The sequence below is a fragment of the Pogona vitticeps genome, chromosome 13 (genome assembly GCF_051106095.1).
Source record: "Pogona vitticeps strain Pit_001003342236 chromosome 13, PviZW2.1, whole genome shotgun sequence".
In the NCBI taxonomy this organism is placed as follows: Eukaryota; Metazoa; Chordata; class Lepidosauria; order Squamata; family Agamidae; genus Pogona; species Pogona vitticeps.
The window spans coordinates 12032641-12049259 of NC_135795.1; the positions used below are offsets into that span (position 1 = coordinate 12032641).

A 16619-nucleotide genomic window follows, 5' to 3' on the forward strand; every position below is an offset into this window, starting at 1 on the left:
ATAAAAGTCTCACATGAGAGGTGAAAATAGAGGCAAACAGGGGCTCTGAGAGGTTTATGTTTTTGAAGTTGTAACTATTGATTGATTGATTGATTGATTGATTGATTGATTGATTGATTGATTGATTGATTGCCAGAAACCTGAGCCTCAGGTGTGTGAAACTGACATGGGGTTAACCATGTGCTAGAGAGAAGATGGGGGTTGCGGCAGCTATTGATCCCGTAACAACCTCTTGGGAAAAGGAAGATTAAAAAGGTTCCCCTTGACAATTTTTGTCCAGTCGTGTCTGACTCTAGGGGGTGGCACTCATCCCGCTCTTCAAGCCATAGAGCCAGCGTTTGTCCGAAGACAATCTTTCCGTGGTCACGCGGCCAGTGTGATTTAGACACAGAACGCTGTTTACCTTCCCACCGAGGTGGTCCCTATTTGTCTACTTGCATTTGCATTCTTTCGAACCGCTAGGTTGGCGGGAGCTGGGGCAAGCGATGGGCGCTCACTCCGTCGCGTGGATTCGATCTTACGACTGCTTGGTCTTCTGACCCTGCAGCACAGGCTTCTGCGGTTTAGCCTACAGCACCACCACTGTCCATTTTAATCTCCACATGAATAAGCCAGTATGTCACAAACGATGCAACCATGACATTTAAAAACGATTTGCATGGTGTCCCGTTATGGCGTCACCTACTTCACTCTTTGCTGAATAACAGTGGTAACGGCCTCCCACTTCTTCTGCCATGTTCTTTAGGGCAGCCTGCATGAATTGTATCAAAGAAAATGGCTGAGCCTTGAAGAATTTCATAAGATATTACATTCCCAAAACCAGAACTTTATAAAGCACAACAAATATTAATAAAAAGATTTAAAAACACTGAAATACAATCAGGAAACTATTATGAAGATATTGTTTTTAAAACATTTGTAGTTGCTTTTGTACAGCCCAAGATTGTGTATATACACTGTTCTGACACGGGGCTTTCCCTGCTGCAAAAAAAAAAAAAATAATAATCTCTTTTCGATGCAACCTTACATAGAACTTCAGATCCGCTAACTAATGTTGGTAAACAGAATTCTAAAAAATGCCTCAAACTACCAAGAGAAATCTGACCATATTAAACAGTGGGATGAAAGACTCTTGTCAGTTTTTACTCAAGTATCTGAAGAAGTTTGCAAATGCCAGTGTGTTCTTCTAGAGAAAGGAATTCAATGAAATCCCCCACCGGCTAATTTCTACAGATGCAGCTCTTCCAAGACCCCAGAGAGGATAATGTTCTATTCACCTCCTATTGAGGTATTCAAAATGAGGAACCTCTAAGCTAAGGAAAAGCCCCAGTACCACAAATATGGCTGAATATACCAGGATACCTAAGCACAAAAGCCTTCTGCCTGGATGGATGAATCTGCTAGTTTCACTTATTCCTTCATTTGAATTTGCTTTTGAGTCCTTTCCATTCCAAACAAATTTGTTGATTTTTGCTTACAGCTGCAACAGGATCTCACTGTTGCTGTTTTAAAAAACACAATGAGAATACATGCGTTTAAAACGCATCTTAAACAGTTCTGAAGTATATTGCTACCGATGATGTTATAGTTTTGCCCACTTTAATGTTTATTATTGTGATTGTTTTAATAATGTCATTATCTGTTCCTGACTATATTTGTTATCCACCTGGAGCACTGATTCCTCCCGGTGGAAAAACAGTATAATCCCTAATTGACATTCTCATTCCTCCTTAGTTAAATGATCTTTCATTTCTGTAGCAATTGCGTATTAGGCTGCATTTGCCCCTCTCCATCTTACTTCGGTGATGCCATGGTGCATGGTTGCCGCTGGGCCCCCTCCTGTCATGAGTGCATCCGAAGACCTGGAACCCGAAGGGTTAACTGAGGCTGAAGAGAATGCTGAGAGATCAGAAACACCTGAACTGCCTCCAGATTCTCCTTCCACAGCAGACAAGCTTCGGACCAGGCTTCGGGAAAGACAAGAAGATCAGAGGATCGCTCGAAGGCTGTCCACAGAAACCTACGTCCATCTAGTCCTGAGTATTAACAGGATAGAAAGCTTTCCAGCAGCTCAAGGAGCTGTTTTACTATAAAACAGCTCCCAGTGAAGCCAGAAATTCTGTGGAAGCAAAGAGTCAAAACCTTGGCTTGCATCCACGCTTCTTGACCGTGTTCCTGACTCTGAACTCTGGACTCTGCCCCTGGACTACGCCGGTATTGGACTTTGGACTCTGACCCTGGACTACGCTGTGTATCGGACTCTGGACTTTGACACTGGACTTCATTCTGTGAGTTCATTTATGGACATTGGCTTTGCATTCTTGGTATCCTTGACCCTGGACTGGTTTATCGGACTTCGGCTGTTGTAACTCCCGGGAACATGACACCTCCTCGCTGGCCATGGCCTGCAAACTGTGGTGTCTCTCTTGGCCAGCTGCTCATTAGCCAGCCTGGGGGACCCGAGAGGGAAGACCGTCAGGCGAGAAGACCTCAGGAGCACCGTTTTCAATTCGATCCGCTCGCCTGGCATGAAGAGCAGAGCCGGATTCCAGCAGGGGGGAACTCTTCCCATTTTGGCCAGAAAGCCTTCGCGAATACATTCTTCTAATTTTACCCGCTCACCAACTCTTTTCAACGGGAGAAGCTACGGCCTCAGCCTCGGGTTTTCCACATGTCACCCACTTCCACTTCCACCAATTTTCAAGACTCACCGGAGGTACTTGACTGCTACAATCATAGGTAACGGTATGGACCAGGATCGCTCTCCCCACTGTACACTGCTGGACGTAATCGGATAATATTTCTGAAGCCTGGTCTGGGCTGGTTTGGGTGGGAGGGAGAAAGGAAGGAAGGAAAGGCATCACACAGTCATCACATAAGCACGAGAAAGCACCTTGTTAACAAGACAAAATCTGCCTCTCATTGAAGCCCACATCCGAAGGCCCGTTTCAGTTGAATATGGATGATAGCGTGGAAATCAGGAGAAGTGGGAAAGAAGGCAGAGCAAGGCTACTGGACAATAAAAAAACTGGGGGATCCATTCCTTGCAAGGTTTGATCAAGCTACCCAAAAAGTACTTATGGCATCTTTAAGTATGAGCTCTAAATATAACAATGAATTACTCTTTTGTAGAGTATTTTAGGTTTGTTTCATACAAATCTCTGGGAAGCTCAATTACGTCAACAGGTTGGAATTAAAGCCAATCTTTATTCATTATTACATCTATGCCCTGTCTTTCTTGCACACTAGAAGTCAAGGGAAAACAATGTAGGGTCGACTCCCCGGCAATCTCTGATCCAGGACTATCTAAATCCTAAATTACTGAAAATGAAAAACAAAATCCTTGTTGTCCATTGGTCCAGAGGTATGACCTACCAGCTTCCGACAATAATCACAAGTGAATCCAGTTCTTTAACTCCAAGAGCCTTCTTCAGTGCTTTTAGCAAATTGCACCCACCACTGGGTTTCAGCCCTTGCACCCACTGCTTTGCTTCATTTAAACTACAGACAAGGGGAAATGAAAGTGGATTACATTACATGGTAACTTCACTGTAGTTCAAAATGTCCCATTTTGTGTTGAAGGGCCTATTCTGCATCCTGAACTAACCAGGCACCCATAGAAAGATTGTGGTAGAGGCTGCCCTATTGCCAGGGCTGAAGAAAGAGTCAGCTTCTGTACAAAGAACGGGGTATGAGATGGCAGTACGTACATTATCTGTTGCCCTAGGCAGTGAAGTACTGTACTGCAGGTCTGCCCTGTGGCTACCCCAAAAATATGTTGCTTGCCATAGATGTGGAAAGGGGAGTAGGAAAAGTTATGGCGGAGAGGTGTTCTTTCGAGCAGGCTCCACAGAAAATTGACGATTCATTTGAACTATACGACTCCCAGCATCTCCTGGAAGGATGGGAGTTGTAGTACAAACTTTGCCAAATTTACAGAGGCAGCATGTTAGCCAGTCCCTGTTGGAAGCAGAGATGGGCATTTGTTTTTAGAACAAGTAGAAAATTGAGCAAGATTTATTTAGGTTTGGTCAACATGTACAAATTTATTGTTTACCAAAGCTTGGAAATATTTTTGGGTTTGGTTGTTGTTGTTGTTGTTTTTACTACTACTACTACTACTACTACTACTACTACTACTACTACTACTACTACTACTACTACTACAGCCCCAGAACATCCCAGCCAGTATAGCCAGTGTCTGAGCCTATATCTTTTTAAATGTTGTTTCTGTCTTCCAAGGTATTAGCTATTCCATCCATTTTTATTTAATCCATAAATTTCATAAGCATTCCCTGTACTCCCATATCCAATTCATTAAAAAAAGGGGAAGAGCACTAGGCCTAGAACTGACCCTTGTGTAAGCCCATTTATTACCTCCTCCCAGTTTGAGAAGGAGCCACTGATCATCACTCTCTGACTGTTGTTCTACTCACCGCACACTTAGTTAGCTTGATAAACAGAATATCATTGGGTCAAAAACTTTGCTGAAGTCAAGATATTTCACAACAACAGCATTCCCTCTGTCTATCAGGGAGATTACCCAATCAAAAGCTGCATTGTTTTCAAGGTGCTTAGACTGGGTGCTTTATAATTTCCTCCAGAAATTTCTCTGAAATTAACATCAAAACCATAACTGAATAATCCTAATTCACATAATTGTTATTGTTGTTATCCAAAGAAACAGTTCATCTTGTCATAGCTGCATAACATAAACTAGCATCGATGGATTATACGTGCAGGCATAACTAAGTGGCAAACATCATTTTCTAGCAGTTGGCTAAATTTTATAGATTATTCACAAAATTTCCTCCATATTATAAATTCCAGCTATTTTAGTTTTAGAAGACAAAACTTGCTTGGGACCAGGAAGCTTTAAAAAGTTGATTTTTTAAAAAAAATACACCCAGTATTATAATTCTATTAAGCAACAAAGGAAAAAGCATACCTAATAGAAGCAGGAGTTACAAAGACCATCAATTTTAAAGGTACAGAAAGTATAAAAATGGCAAAGTACCCAACATGAAGGCAACAAAGTAAAAGAATATGGAAGCAAGATCAGGTCCTCTTTCTCCCTATACTAATTTCAGAAATGGGAGTCGTTCTAAAATCTCCAGTTTACAATTGAAAACAATTGCCAATAGGGGCTAATTTACTTCCTGAAATTCAAAAATCAGTAATTTTGCAAAGGTGTCATCTCGCCCACAAATTCTTTGGGCTTAATTCCTAATTTTTAGAGCACAATAAATACAGCATAATGAATAAAAGTACACTTCTCCCTTCAACAAGGCTGGGAATTAAGGGTGCCGGACCCCCGTGTAATTAAAAATCGGTGTACTGTATAACTCCTTTGATGCCAAAAATGTAACTACGAAGCATAAACAGTTCTTTCACAAACAAGAACAGCTCTTTCCACAGCACTGACAGTCCTTTTCAAACAGATATTGGATATTCGCATTTGTACACAAATACAAATATTCGAGACCCAGGTGGCTGGGATAACCCCGGGCCTGCCTCACGGCATTTACAAATACGAATATCCCATCTCTATTTTCAAACTGTACTGTATGTAAAGAGCCTTAAATGTCCTTATGACCTCCTGATCAAGAGGCTGAATTAAAGAAGTTGTGTTTGGGGACGAGTATGTTATAGCGGATAGAGCGATGGACTAGGGCTCTGGAGAACAGAGTTCGAATCCCCACTCAGCTATGGAAACTTACTGGGGGAGTGGAACTGGTAAAACCGCTCCTTAAATATATATCCCACTTACCTGGAAAGCCTTATTAGGGTTGCTATAAATCACTTCTGACTTGATAGCGCAGAACACACACACTGACCATGTTGACATCTTCATTGTTGAAATCATGGGGTTCTGGGTGGCCAGGGGAATATTTATTTACTGAACACTAATTGATTGGAATATTTATTTGCTGAAAAAAAAATCAGTGTAAAACCAAGACCAATGATGTTCAGACCCATGCAATTCAAGGGAGAAGTGTACAACCAGACCAGACCAGATGGGCGGAATACAAATCAAATCAAATCAAATCAAATCAAATCAAATCAAATCAAATCAAATCAAATCAAATCAAATCAATCAATCAATCAATCAATCAATCAATCAATTCTTAAAAAGAGGAACATATTGGGTCTTCTTCATAATGTTATGAGCCGCTTTGGGTCCTTTGTTGGGAGAAATGCAGCATATAAATAAAACTACTACTACTAATAATAATAACAGCATACATGAGCAAGTGAGCCAACAACATAAAAACCCAAAGAGCAAGGCAACACACTTACACATTCACACTGATCTCTTGTGGTTTCTCCCAAAGAGACGAAGCCTCGGTACCAAATGAAATTAGGTACAATTTTTTCATGTAGCGCAGCTGCTCATCTATTAGGGACTTATAAACAAAACAAAAGCTTTTTGTCAAAGATGATCAGGGCTGCAGAAGAATTTCTTTGTCTTGTTTTCTCACACACACCCGTCCCACCTCTCTGTCCACCCAGATCAATTTGTGAGGGACCGTTTCTTATCATTCAATTGAAAAATGAAAATTTTTAGCCCTATCTTTTTTTACTCTGATTCTTGGAATAAAGAAAATTAAGACTGTATTTCTGGATATTTACAAATACTGCCACTCTTATGTTCATGACTTGCTTGTGGAACTAGCTCATATGAAATGAGCGAATGTATATCAGACTGAAAAATCAGAACCACCAAATGCCCAAGAAGGAATTACATCTGATAAATTGTAGTAATAAGATGCAGTGCATTCCTGATGCCCAGAAATACATTGCATATGAGAAGCTAATGAACAACGAGAAGAAACACGTCTGATACAAATGGAGAAACAGCAGGATAACAGCAGGATCCTGATATCCCTGGGGGATCGGTTCTAAGCCTCTGCTCCACAAATACTGAAAAACGTGGATAATAGCAAACACTATTTTAATAGCAAACATTATACATAACATGCTCTCTGGCTCCCTTTAGTGGCCAGTTCTGGTAATGACATCATACAAATATATTTTGCTAGCAAACATTATACGTGTGTAGCATAGTCTCTGGCTCCTTCTAGTGACCATTTCTGGCAACACCTTTAGAAATATATAGTTCTAGGATTTTACTTTTAATATTTTGGTATTTTCAGACATGGATATGTGAAGCAGGAGATACTGATCCCCTGGATATGGAGGTCCTTACTGTATTTAAAATAAGGCTAAATATAAGGAGCTGATGATCATCTCTATGAAACATTTTCCCCATTTTTTACAATGGGGATATAATTGCTTTACAGTTTGCTTTCATCAAGGATAAAGGGTTTCACTTCCTAGTACTCACACTCCTAATGCCAATCCCCAGGAAATGCATCAGCAAAAGAGAAATCTGGTCGTTCCCATCTAATGCAATAATAATTTTTAAAAGGTATGCAAAAGTCCTGCTTTTATGTAAAACATCCAGTGTTGACTCGGACATCTTGGCATTTTAAGGGCTGAGTGTTGAGTTGCATTTCACGATGAAGACCTCACTAGGAGGGCTTTAAAAACTGATAATATGAAATACAGTGGTGCCTCGCATAATGAGCGCACCGTTTAACAATGAATCTGCATAGCGATGCGGATTTTGCGATCGCTAATGCAATCGCATACCGATGCTTCCAATGGACAAAAATCGCTTTGCGACGATCGGTAAGTGAAACGCTTACCGATTTTCGCATAGCGATTTTTTAAAACAGCTGATCGGCGGTTCCAAAATGGCCGCCGGACGCCCAAAATGGCCACGCGCAGCGTTTTCGCACCCTGCCCTCGCTTACCGAGGGCGCGAAAATGGCGGCGCTATGGAGAAACTTCGCTGAACGGTGAGTTTGGACCCCACTGGAACGCATTAAACTTTGTTTAATGCGTTCCAGTGGGGTCCAAACTTTGTTTAATGCGTTCCAATGGGTTTTTACTTTCCGTATAGAGATGTTCCCCCATAGCAACAGTTAATCCGGAACGGATTAACCTCGCTATGCGGGGCACCACTGTAGTTGCTAGTGGCCACTACTTTGTTAGTCCACTGCAACACAAATAACAAAGAGCACCTTGAAGATCAGAAAGTTTTATTTGCCACAAGCTTTTGAAGCACTGATGAAGAAGTTATTTACATGGATAAAAGCAAATTTCCATCCCTCTGTATGTTTCTTACTGTGAAACAATCAGATAGATTTTCACCAGATTTGCTAAGTGGGTTGGATGGACGTCATGCCATTGTTGTACAGTGGCAGGTTCCTACGCTGACCTCTTGCAGCTGAAATTTATGTCGATAAAATTATGCCAACAGGCTTAGGTACGTAACAGGATCCTGGCTGTTTTGGCTGGATTTCTCCAAATTTGGAGGTTATATAGGCTATGTGGCATACACAAAAATAACTCCAAGGATTCTCAGGGTCACACCCATGTTTTGTTCTTGTTGTTGCCTTCAGAACCTTGAGGCATATCATTTTACACATTTCGACAAACTGAAAGAAAAAGGTGTATAGAGAAGAGAGAGGGCAGGGAGGTGAAAGTGGCACTGATGGGATTTTGATCTGGGCAAAACTGAGTCAGATAAAATGGGTTAGTCTTTCAGGTACTGTAACTGTTGTTTTTAGTGTCCAACAGACTAAAAGAAAGAAATTGCTTAGTGTTCAAAGAAGTTAGTCTGTTTTAGTATGAATATCTCTTAAAATACCCAACAAAGTCTTGTGCTGGATTATAATGAAAATCCTCATGTTAAAATAAACTTGCTAGAGCCAGAAGACATTGATTTTGCTTTCTGTTATACATGAACTTGCCCAAGACACAAGGCAGTGGAGATCTGTAGCCAGACTGCAAAAATTCTAGCCCAACATCACATCCAGCATCCCATTTTTAACTTTAAAACAGGTGCAATTTTGGTAATATTTACCACAAGGTCCCTCTGAAAGTCATGTAGCCTTGGTCCATAACTTACGTCAGACACATCAACCAGCACTCCAGTTTGGCTGCCTTCAACAATACCAAAGATCTGGGGGTGGAGAGGAAGAAAACAAGGAGGAGCTATTACGATGTTTTGTCCTACTCTACTTTGCATTATGTGAAGGCAAGAGGAGAAGGAGACGACAGAAATAGTTGGACAGTGTCATTGAAGCTACCAACATGAATTTGACCCAACTCCGGGAGGCAGTGGAAGACAGGAGGACCTGGTGTGCTCTGGTCCATGGGGGTCATGAAGAGTTGGACACGACTTAACGACTAAACAGCAACAAATTTGTAATGACTAAACAACAACAAATTTGCATCGTCATGGAATTTCACTGTAAACATTCCTTGTCTCCTTTGGATTCAACCCCCAAATTTTCAGTTTATTGGCAAAAACTGTGTTAGTGCTAGTAACTCAGAGAAGGAGCTCCTTTAATGGCCATTTCCAACATCTGCAGCTGTTTTCAAAACGGGAAATGGTCAATACGTAAAGGAGAGAGTGTGCCCCTTTGTGCCAGTGCTGGGTAACCACGGCTATTACCTAGTGGAATATATAGAACCCAACCTCCCATTCCCACCCCAAATACATCCAAAGGCTGGGCAAAACTGTTGTGCTCACTTCTCTTTTTAACATGTGTCTTAGATTGTTTTACAGCAAGGATGGGGAGGCCATCCAACCTGGCCAATGGGCAAGGATGATGGGGGATCATGTCCTATACCACTGCAGGGTCTGCCATGTAAAAGATTCGTGCAGCTTCTTTTGACTTAAGATTAACTTTGATCGATTGAGGCATTACATATACTTGACATGTCCCTTGATTAGGCATCCTTCAGTCTCGAGAGACTATGGTAATGGGCTCTGAATAGAGGCCTTGGAACAACATCTAGTGTGGCTGAGAAGGCCAATTTGAGAGTGACCATCCCTTCCACAGTGAAGACAAATACTGTACAATTTGTCACCTGTCAAGCTCCTTGATTTTGCTGGTTTCGGGACTGCCTCTTTGCCTCAGCCTGCTGGACAAGGGTCTCTTCCCTATTTATCAAGGAAACTGCTCAGATTCTAGGAGCCTCATGGCACAGTGGCTAAACTGCAGCGAAGACTCTGCTTTACAACCTTAGTTTGATTCCAGGCTCAAGACTGACTCAGTCTTCCATCCTTCCAAGGTTGGTGAATTGAGTACCCAACTCTTTGGGTGGATGGGGGCAATGTGTACCCTGCACGATTGAATTGTAGACTGTCCAGACATTGCTTTAAACACTGTGGGGAGGTATATAAGCAGAACGTTTTGCTTTTTGCTACCTGGCCAGTAAAGGTAACGGCTATGGCAGAGCCATCAGCAACAAACAGTGGAGATGTCGCACAGGGAATAGGGCTGCCCAAAGACATTTTGCTGTCTGAGATGAAAGTCAAGTTGGGATCACTTCCCCTTCCATGTGCAAAAGCCAATAAGATGAAAAATTGAATCTTTCTTTACACCGAGCCTTGGTACAAGAAGAGGCACATTGCAAATATTCCCCTATTTTCATCTCGGCATGTTGGCAGATAAGGCCATTAAGTATTCCTATATCAGCTGAGTTATCTACATACAAGAAACTCAGTCCCTTCTGCAAAGTAGGTCTGTTTCTCAAAAACTTAATAAATGACTAGAGTGCAATCACGGCTAAGAAAATAGTGTCTGGATTGGAATCTGGCATTGAAAATGCATATTGATGCTATTGGCTGTCAAGTCACTGGTGAGTCACGGTGACCCAATGATTTAAGGACCTCCAAAATATCTCAGCTGTTCAAAGCTCTGTGCTGAGGTTTCCTTTACAATAAACCTTTTAAGTATCACAAGACTCTTGGCTGAAAATGTGCCGCTTGATTAAGAGTCCTGCAGGACTCAAAAGATTGCTGGTTCGTGGGATTCTGGTGGTAGAACAAAGGAATTTTCCATAGTTCTGCATCAGACAGACAGACAGTAAACAGGTAGAGACTGGAGGCAACAGCAAGCAAGGTGTGAGGTCACACCCACTTGCAGAAGGACAAGATATGAAACTTAGTTCAATAATAATATTTCTTTTACCAAAAGCTTGCTGCTTACCAAAGCCTGCTACTATTTGACTCTCTGTGTTGTTTCGTTTAAGAGAATATATTTTTCAGTATTTATTTTTTATGATTCATATAAATGAATAAACTGTACACATTACCTTTCTGCTGCCATGTAAGAGCCATTGAATCCGTTCATTGAAATGATCAATAGCTCTAGGGTTAAGAGGAGAGAGAAAAACCCAGAGAAAATATGGATAATGCCATATGTTGCCATGGTGAAAGAGACAAGTTTATACTTCACTTGCTCTGTGTCACAATAGGACTGAATTAGAGACGCCAAAGAATTAATTCGAGGGGCATCCTCATGCAAGCCATGTCTTCCACCAGTGCGCTATGCGTGTGCATGCACTTTAATGAACAACTATTTGGAAATACTGCACAGCGGACATAAAGATGGAGGATGAGCTGCAAATCAAACCAGGTCATTTTGCTCAATTTATTCACTAGTGATTCAAGTATTCTCACCTTGGTAGCATCTTTTTTATTTGAAAAAAATAAAAGATGGATCAACTCTAAAGGAATAACAGGGACTTTTGACACCAGCCAAGCAGTACTGCATGCTGAAGAAAACATTCACCAAGTAATCTCACCGTGATTTGTCTAAAATTGGCCTTTCCTGGTGGTTTATTTATTTACTTAATTTGTACCCCGCCTATCTAGTTAATATGACCATTCTAGGCAGCTTCCAGGCATATAAAATACAGTGACGTATACATATAACAAATTAAAAATTTAAAAAAAAATCAATAATATACTATAAACACTAAACAATAGGCAGCAAACAATAAACATATTCTTCAAGATGGCAATATCACAAAACTAAAGTAAAGAAGGAAAGATTAAGTGTTATCTGGAGGGAAAGCCTGCTTAAACATCCAAGTTTTTAGATGGGTCTTAAAAATACCCAGCGACTAAATTGTAGTTCAAGTCCACGGCCGGAGGCCTGCCATGTGGCTAGGTTGCCTTTTTTTTGGCCCATCCAAATAGAAACCTTGTATTTCTAAAGAAGGCAAATGGGGGGGGGGCACAGAGGGGCTGCAGATTGCTTGCCAATTGTTTGAAGAGACCCGAAATGCTGTTTTCAGGAGGAGTTTCTCGCCAGCCACCCCTCCCAATCTGTTTGCACGCTGCTCAATTCACCTACGAAAATTTGCCTGGCATGAACAACAGCCATGCCATGAAACTTTGAGACTCTTAATTTTTTTTTGAACTATACACAAGCTCTTGGTGCACAGTCTGATGAAGATAAATTATCATGAGAGGTGGTTAAGAACTGCTGGTTTGGTGGTTTGGTGGTGCCAGTTCGTTTAATGGTTGAAGGGGCAGCCCCACCTCCTCTGGTGGGTGCCGCGCCCACTCAGGCAGCACCACTGCCCAGCCTCCTCTGAGCACTGCCTCTGAATGGGCGCCTGCTGGAGGAGGCAGGGCCGAACACATCACCGAACACTTCTTTGGCTGGTAAATGAACCGGCACGAATCACTGAACCAGCAGTTCATGCTCATCTCTAATGATCATCAAAAACTACTTGCGTTTTTTGGTGGTCCAATAAAAGTATTACCTGCTTCTGAATTTGTACAGTGGGGTCTTGACTTGAGAACTTAATCCGTATTGGAAGGCGGTTCTCAAGTCAAAAAGTCTGTAGGTCAAGTCTCCATTGACCTACAGTGCATTGAAAACCGATTAATCCCGTAACAGGCTGTTTTTGTTCCATTTCGGTTTTTCTCTGGTCTGTAAGTCAATTCTCAGGCTCCAAGGCAAACCTAAATTTTGCGGCCAGAGAAGTCTGTGACTCAAAAAGTCTGTAAGTCAAGCCGTCTGTAAGTCAAGGGTCCACTGTATTGCATTTTTGGGTGGGGTGGGGGACGACACACAGCCCTTTTCTGATTCTTTTCAGATCCCAAACTGTATTAGGGATCTTTAATTATGATCATCAGACACAAAGTGTTTGAAGCATTTTATATGGCATAAGACTGCAGGAACATAAACATTCACCTGATGCAATAATTACCAACTGCAGATTTGCAGGCTAATTGCAGTGCTCAAAGAAAAGTCATCTGGCCTACCGACCAGTAATGGGGAAACAGCTGTAGGCATCGGTAGCTGCCTTATTGTGTTTGTGCATTTAGCCCACTCTTGTTTGTCAGAGCAATTCTGGCTTTCAGAAAGAACGTTCTCATGACCTGCTATAGGATTCTTTTACCGGGCGATGCCAGGGATGGAACACACAGTCTTCAATGTGCCAGTTAGTCAGTGTAGGCAACACTGGGCTAGGTGGAAATAACAGCTTGACTTGCAGATGGGAACTGCAGAAGCAGCGCGTTGCAGGGTACTTACGCATGCAGCTGGGACTCAAAATCACGAATGGCTTCCTTTGTAAATTCAATATGTTCAGTTCCATCGCCTGCATCTCTAAAAGGAAATATCAAGAGATGAATGAAAAGGCACATGCGAAAAAACTAAAAAGAGGCGGCTTTGTACTTACAGGATGATATTGCCTTTCTTGGTTAGATCCTCCAATGTGAGATGTTTGCTTTCTAAACCATAGACTTGAACCCAGTTATCAGTGGCCTTTAACCCAACAAACAGCTTGGATGTATTTTTAAGTCTCTGTTGACAAAAGGAAAAAAAAACACCCTGATGCCAAGAATAAGAAAAAGTCCTTTTTAATGCTATTTAACTTAAGGCAGAAAATCATATACTTTGTTATTAGGATATATGGACAAGAAGCATCTTGACTCAGCTGTCCACGGTATGCAAACCTAACCATGGTTTGCAAGACCTAGCCATGGTTTGCTGTGATGTCTGGGCCAGCTTTCTAGAACCCGATCTACAGAAATAACTGGGAAATTAAATGCAAGAGCCCAAATTCCAACCTAACAAAGCATCCCCTAGAAGAATACTACAATTGGCTTGCAGTTTTAAGTAATTAATATTTTGACAGTCCCAGCTCTGTGTTAACAAGGCACTTTCGCTTCATCACTTCTCAACAAGTCGTGGTGACCTCCAGCGCAATGGGGATATGTACAAACACAGAAGGCAGTTCCCAAACCAGGCTGGTCATGAAAAGGACCCAGACGATCAGTTTCATCCAGGAAAACTTGGTGTTTGGCCACTACCTTCTTAAGCACCTTGTCCAACTATATCAATATCCATTATATTCTGGTTATTGATATTCCCCATTCACTGGAATATCAATAACCAGAATATAATTTTTCAGCCTAGAGAAATCTAAAAAACAAATCTTCAAAAAGGCCCACGCAAAAGCTTTCTTTCATGCAAATTGGTGCTTCCCAACCTTGGGTCCCTAGATGTTGTTAGCCGTGGCCATCACAGCTAGTGGTGAAGACTTCTAGGAGTTTTAATCCAAGAACATCTGGGGAACTGGAGTTGGGAACCAGTGATGTAGATGGAACACCACCTTTCTTCCTAGACACATTGGCAATCTCCAGCATCTAACTGGGAAACTGCACCCTGGCAGATTTGACCAGCTGGGAATGCTGGTGAAATCAGGGCATGGCTTTAGTAGGCATTTGGGAAATCCTCACTCGTCCGAGAACCAGAAACGTTCAGCACATTAATGGAAGTAATTTCTAAAGTTTCACCTCCACATTCTCAGCTTGCGCCAACTGCAATGTTTGGCATCTTCTTAGTTGCTTTAGTTCCATTAAATATCAGTACTGACATACCATCAAATCCCAGGTCTGGTTGATATTGGTAACTAATAGTCCATTATCATCTTCAACATCTGTTATGCAGATATTCTGCCAAGATCTGTGCCCTTTCGAGGAAGTAGCATTTGATCCTGAAGTTACACTGTAAAAAGAGGGAGCTTATAATACGGCAGCATAACTGTTATGATAATTCCTCCTCCCCCCAATACATTATATACAGCTGTTAACATTTAAGGAACAGTATCTTTCTAGCATATGCTCTTCTTTCAGTGCAAACAACATAAACAAACTGTAAGCATGCAGTTAGCATGCTTATTTTAACATGCCTCAATGTGCATAGATATAAATGTGTCCAACTGAAAAAAAGCTAAAGCTTTTATTTCAGATTCACATATATTGCATACTTTGAATTATGCAATTTGAATCATTGCAAATCAGTTTTCTGGAACAGTGCATTTCTAGAAACATAAAATCTTCAGTGGAAAGATAACGTAACGGAAAATTATCCTCTGCACACTACATTTTTACTGATGTAACCCTGTAGAGCTGAAGGGGGAAATAGGAAGATTGTTACCCCTTCAGACCGTGGCAGGGCCAAAGTTATTGGACTGTGGAGACCAACGTTCAAAGCATTCTGGAGCATCACGGGGAGAATGCAACTATCAAAACATGCAGATTATCAAGGGCGCAGATTCTATGGAGGTGATTGTACAAGAAAACGTTTGCCTTTTAAAACAGACCCATCGGCCTTCCTGTTTCTGAGGGAACAGACAAAAGCAGTGCAGAAAAGAAGCCAGGTCCACATTTCAATTTGTAAATATGACCTTACATACTCCTGACAGATAATTGTGCTGTATTTTGGGGGGTGTGTGTGTGTTGAGGTTGTCTCTGCCTTCCAAGGTTGGCAAAATTGAAGACCGAGCATGCCGGGCGAGGGCGCAATGTGCAGCCTGCACAATTAAATTGTACTGTAAAGCGCCGAGAGCATGCTTTAAGCACTTAGGGAGCAGTATAAATGCCCCACATTTTGCTTTTCCCCCAGTAGGTACGAGCAGCCGTTCCTTCACCACCCGGCATCCAGATGATGGAAGGCAGGAGAACTCTGCACGTGTTCAGGAACATGCCTCACTCCTCTTCCGTGTGCTCACCCCAGCCCACTATTCGGATTCAGCTCGCGGGCTTCCCTCTGCTACAACGGCCCTCCCTCTTCTTCCTGAAGAGGATCATCAATCCTTGTCATGGAGGAATGGTCGGGACTCACCGGCAATTTCTCATTTTTTTTTTCATGCACCCCCACCTTCGTCTTGCGCCTGCAGATGCCAGACCTTGGCAGGGCTGCTGAACCTAACTGTGTTTCCGTCACCAATGGCAACGGGAGCAACCATTCTCGGCAGGAGAGGGAGGGATTGAGCAGAGCAGCAGGATGAGATCTCCAAAGCGGGAAGGCCAGACGTAGCAGCTCAGGCGGCCAGGAGCTCAAGACACAGGCCTGATGGGGGAAAGGGTGTGTGGTGGCACAATGATGGCACTTTCTTTAGTGCTAGACACTCCCCATTCACCTTTCCGGCGACGGAGAAGATGTAACACGGCTTTTGACATTTAAAACGCATCCCTTGCATCTTCCACCAGCCTCAGGGTCTAGCTAATGGGGATGGATTTTGGGAACGGCAATCCCAACCATATGGACTTTGCTGATACCGGCTCTGAAGTTAATGCAGCCCAAGAAGGCCATGTTACGACCTCCGTCCCAACACTGAGCGCTTATGCTTTTAATGAATATGCAATTACAGATGGCCTTTATTCTATTTTTCCTTTTATGACTCTTCTTGGTGATGTGAAGCAATACACAAACACCACAAAACTAAAC

General features: G+C 42.1%; 1 protein-coding gene across 1 annotated transcript in view; it reads right to left on the reverse strand.

Moving 5' to 3' along the window:
• The window catches only part of VWA3A (von Willebrand factor A domain containing 3A), a 55266-nt gene extending 39019 nt beyond the window's left edge, over window positions 1-16247 (reverse strand). The window contains exons 1-10 of the mRNA XM_072982898.2: window positions 16014-16247; window positions 14768-14894; window positions 13564-13688; window positions 13416-13490; window positions 11179-11233; window positions 8936-9034; window positions 6301-6407; window positions 3376-3501; window positions 2712-2820; window positions 686-751 (exon numbers count right to left, since the gene is read on the reverse strand). Coding sequence (XP_072838999.2) covers window positions 686-751; window positions 2712-2820; window positions 3376-3501; window positions 6301-6407; window positions 8936-9034; window positions 11179-11233; window positions 13416-13490; window positions 13564-13688; window positions 14768-14894; window positions 16014-16039 — 915 coding nt within the window. The 5' untranslated portion in view covers window positions 16040-16247. The remainder of the gene's footprint in view (window positions 1-685; window positions 752-2711; window positions 2821-3375; window positions 3502-6300; window positions 6408-8935; window positions 9035-11178; window positions 11234-13415; window positions 13491-13563; window positions 13689-14767; window positions 14895-16013) is intronic.
• Window positions 16248-16619: the final 372 nt, after the last annotated feature.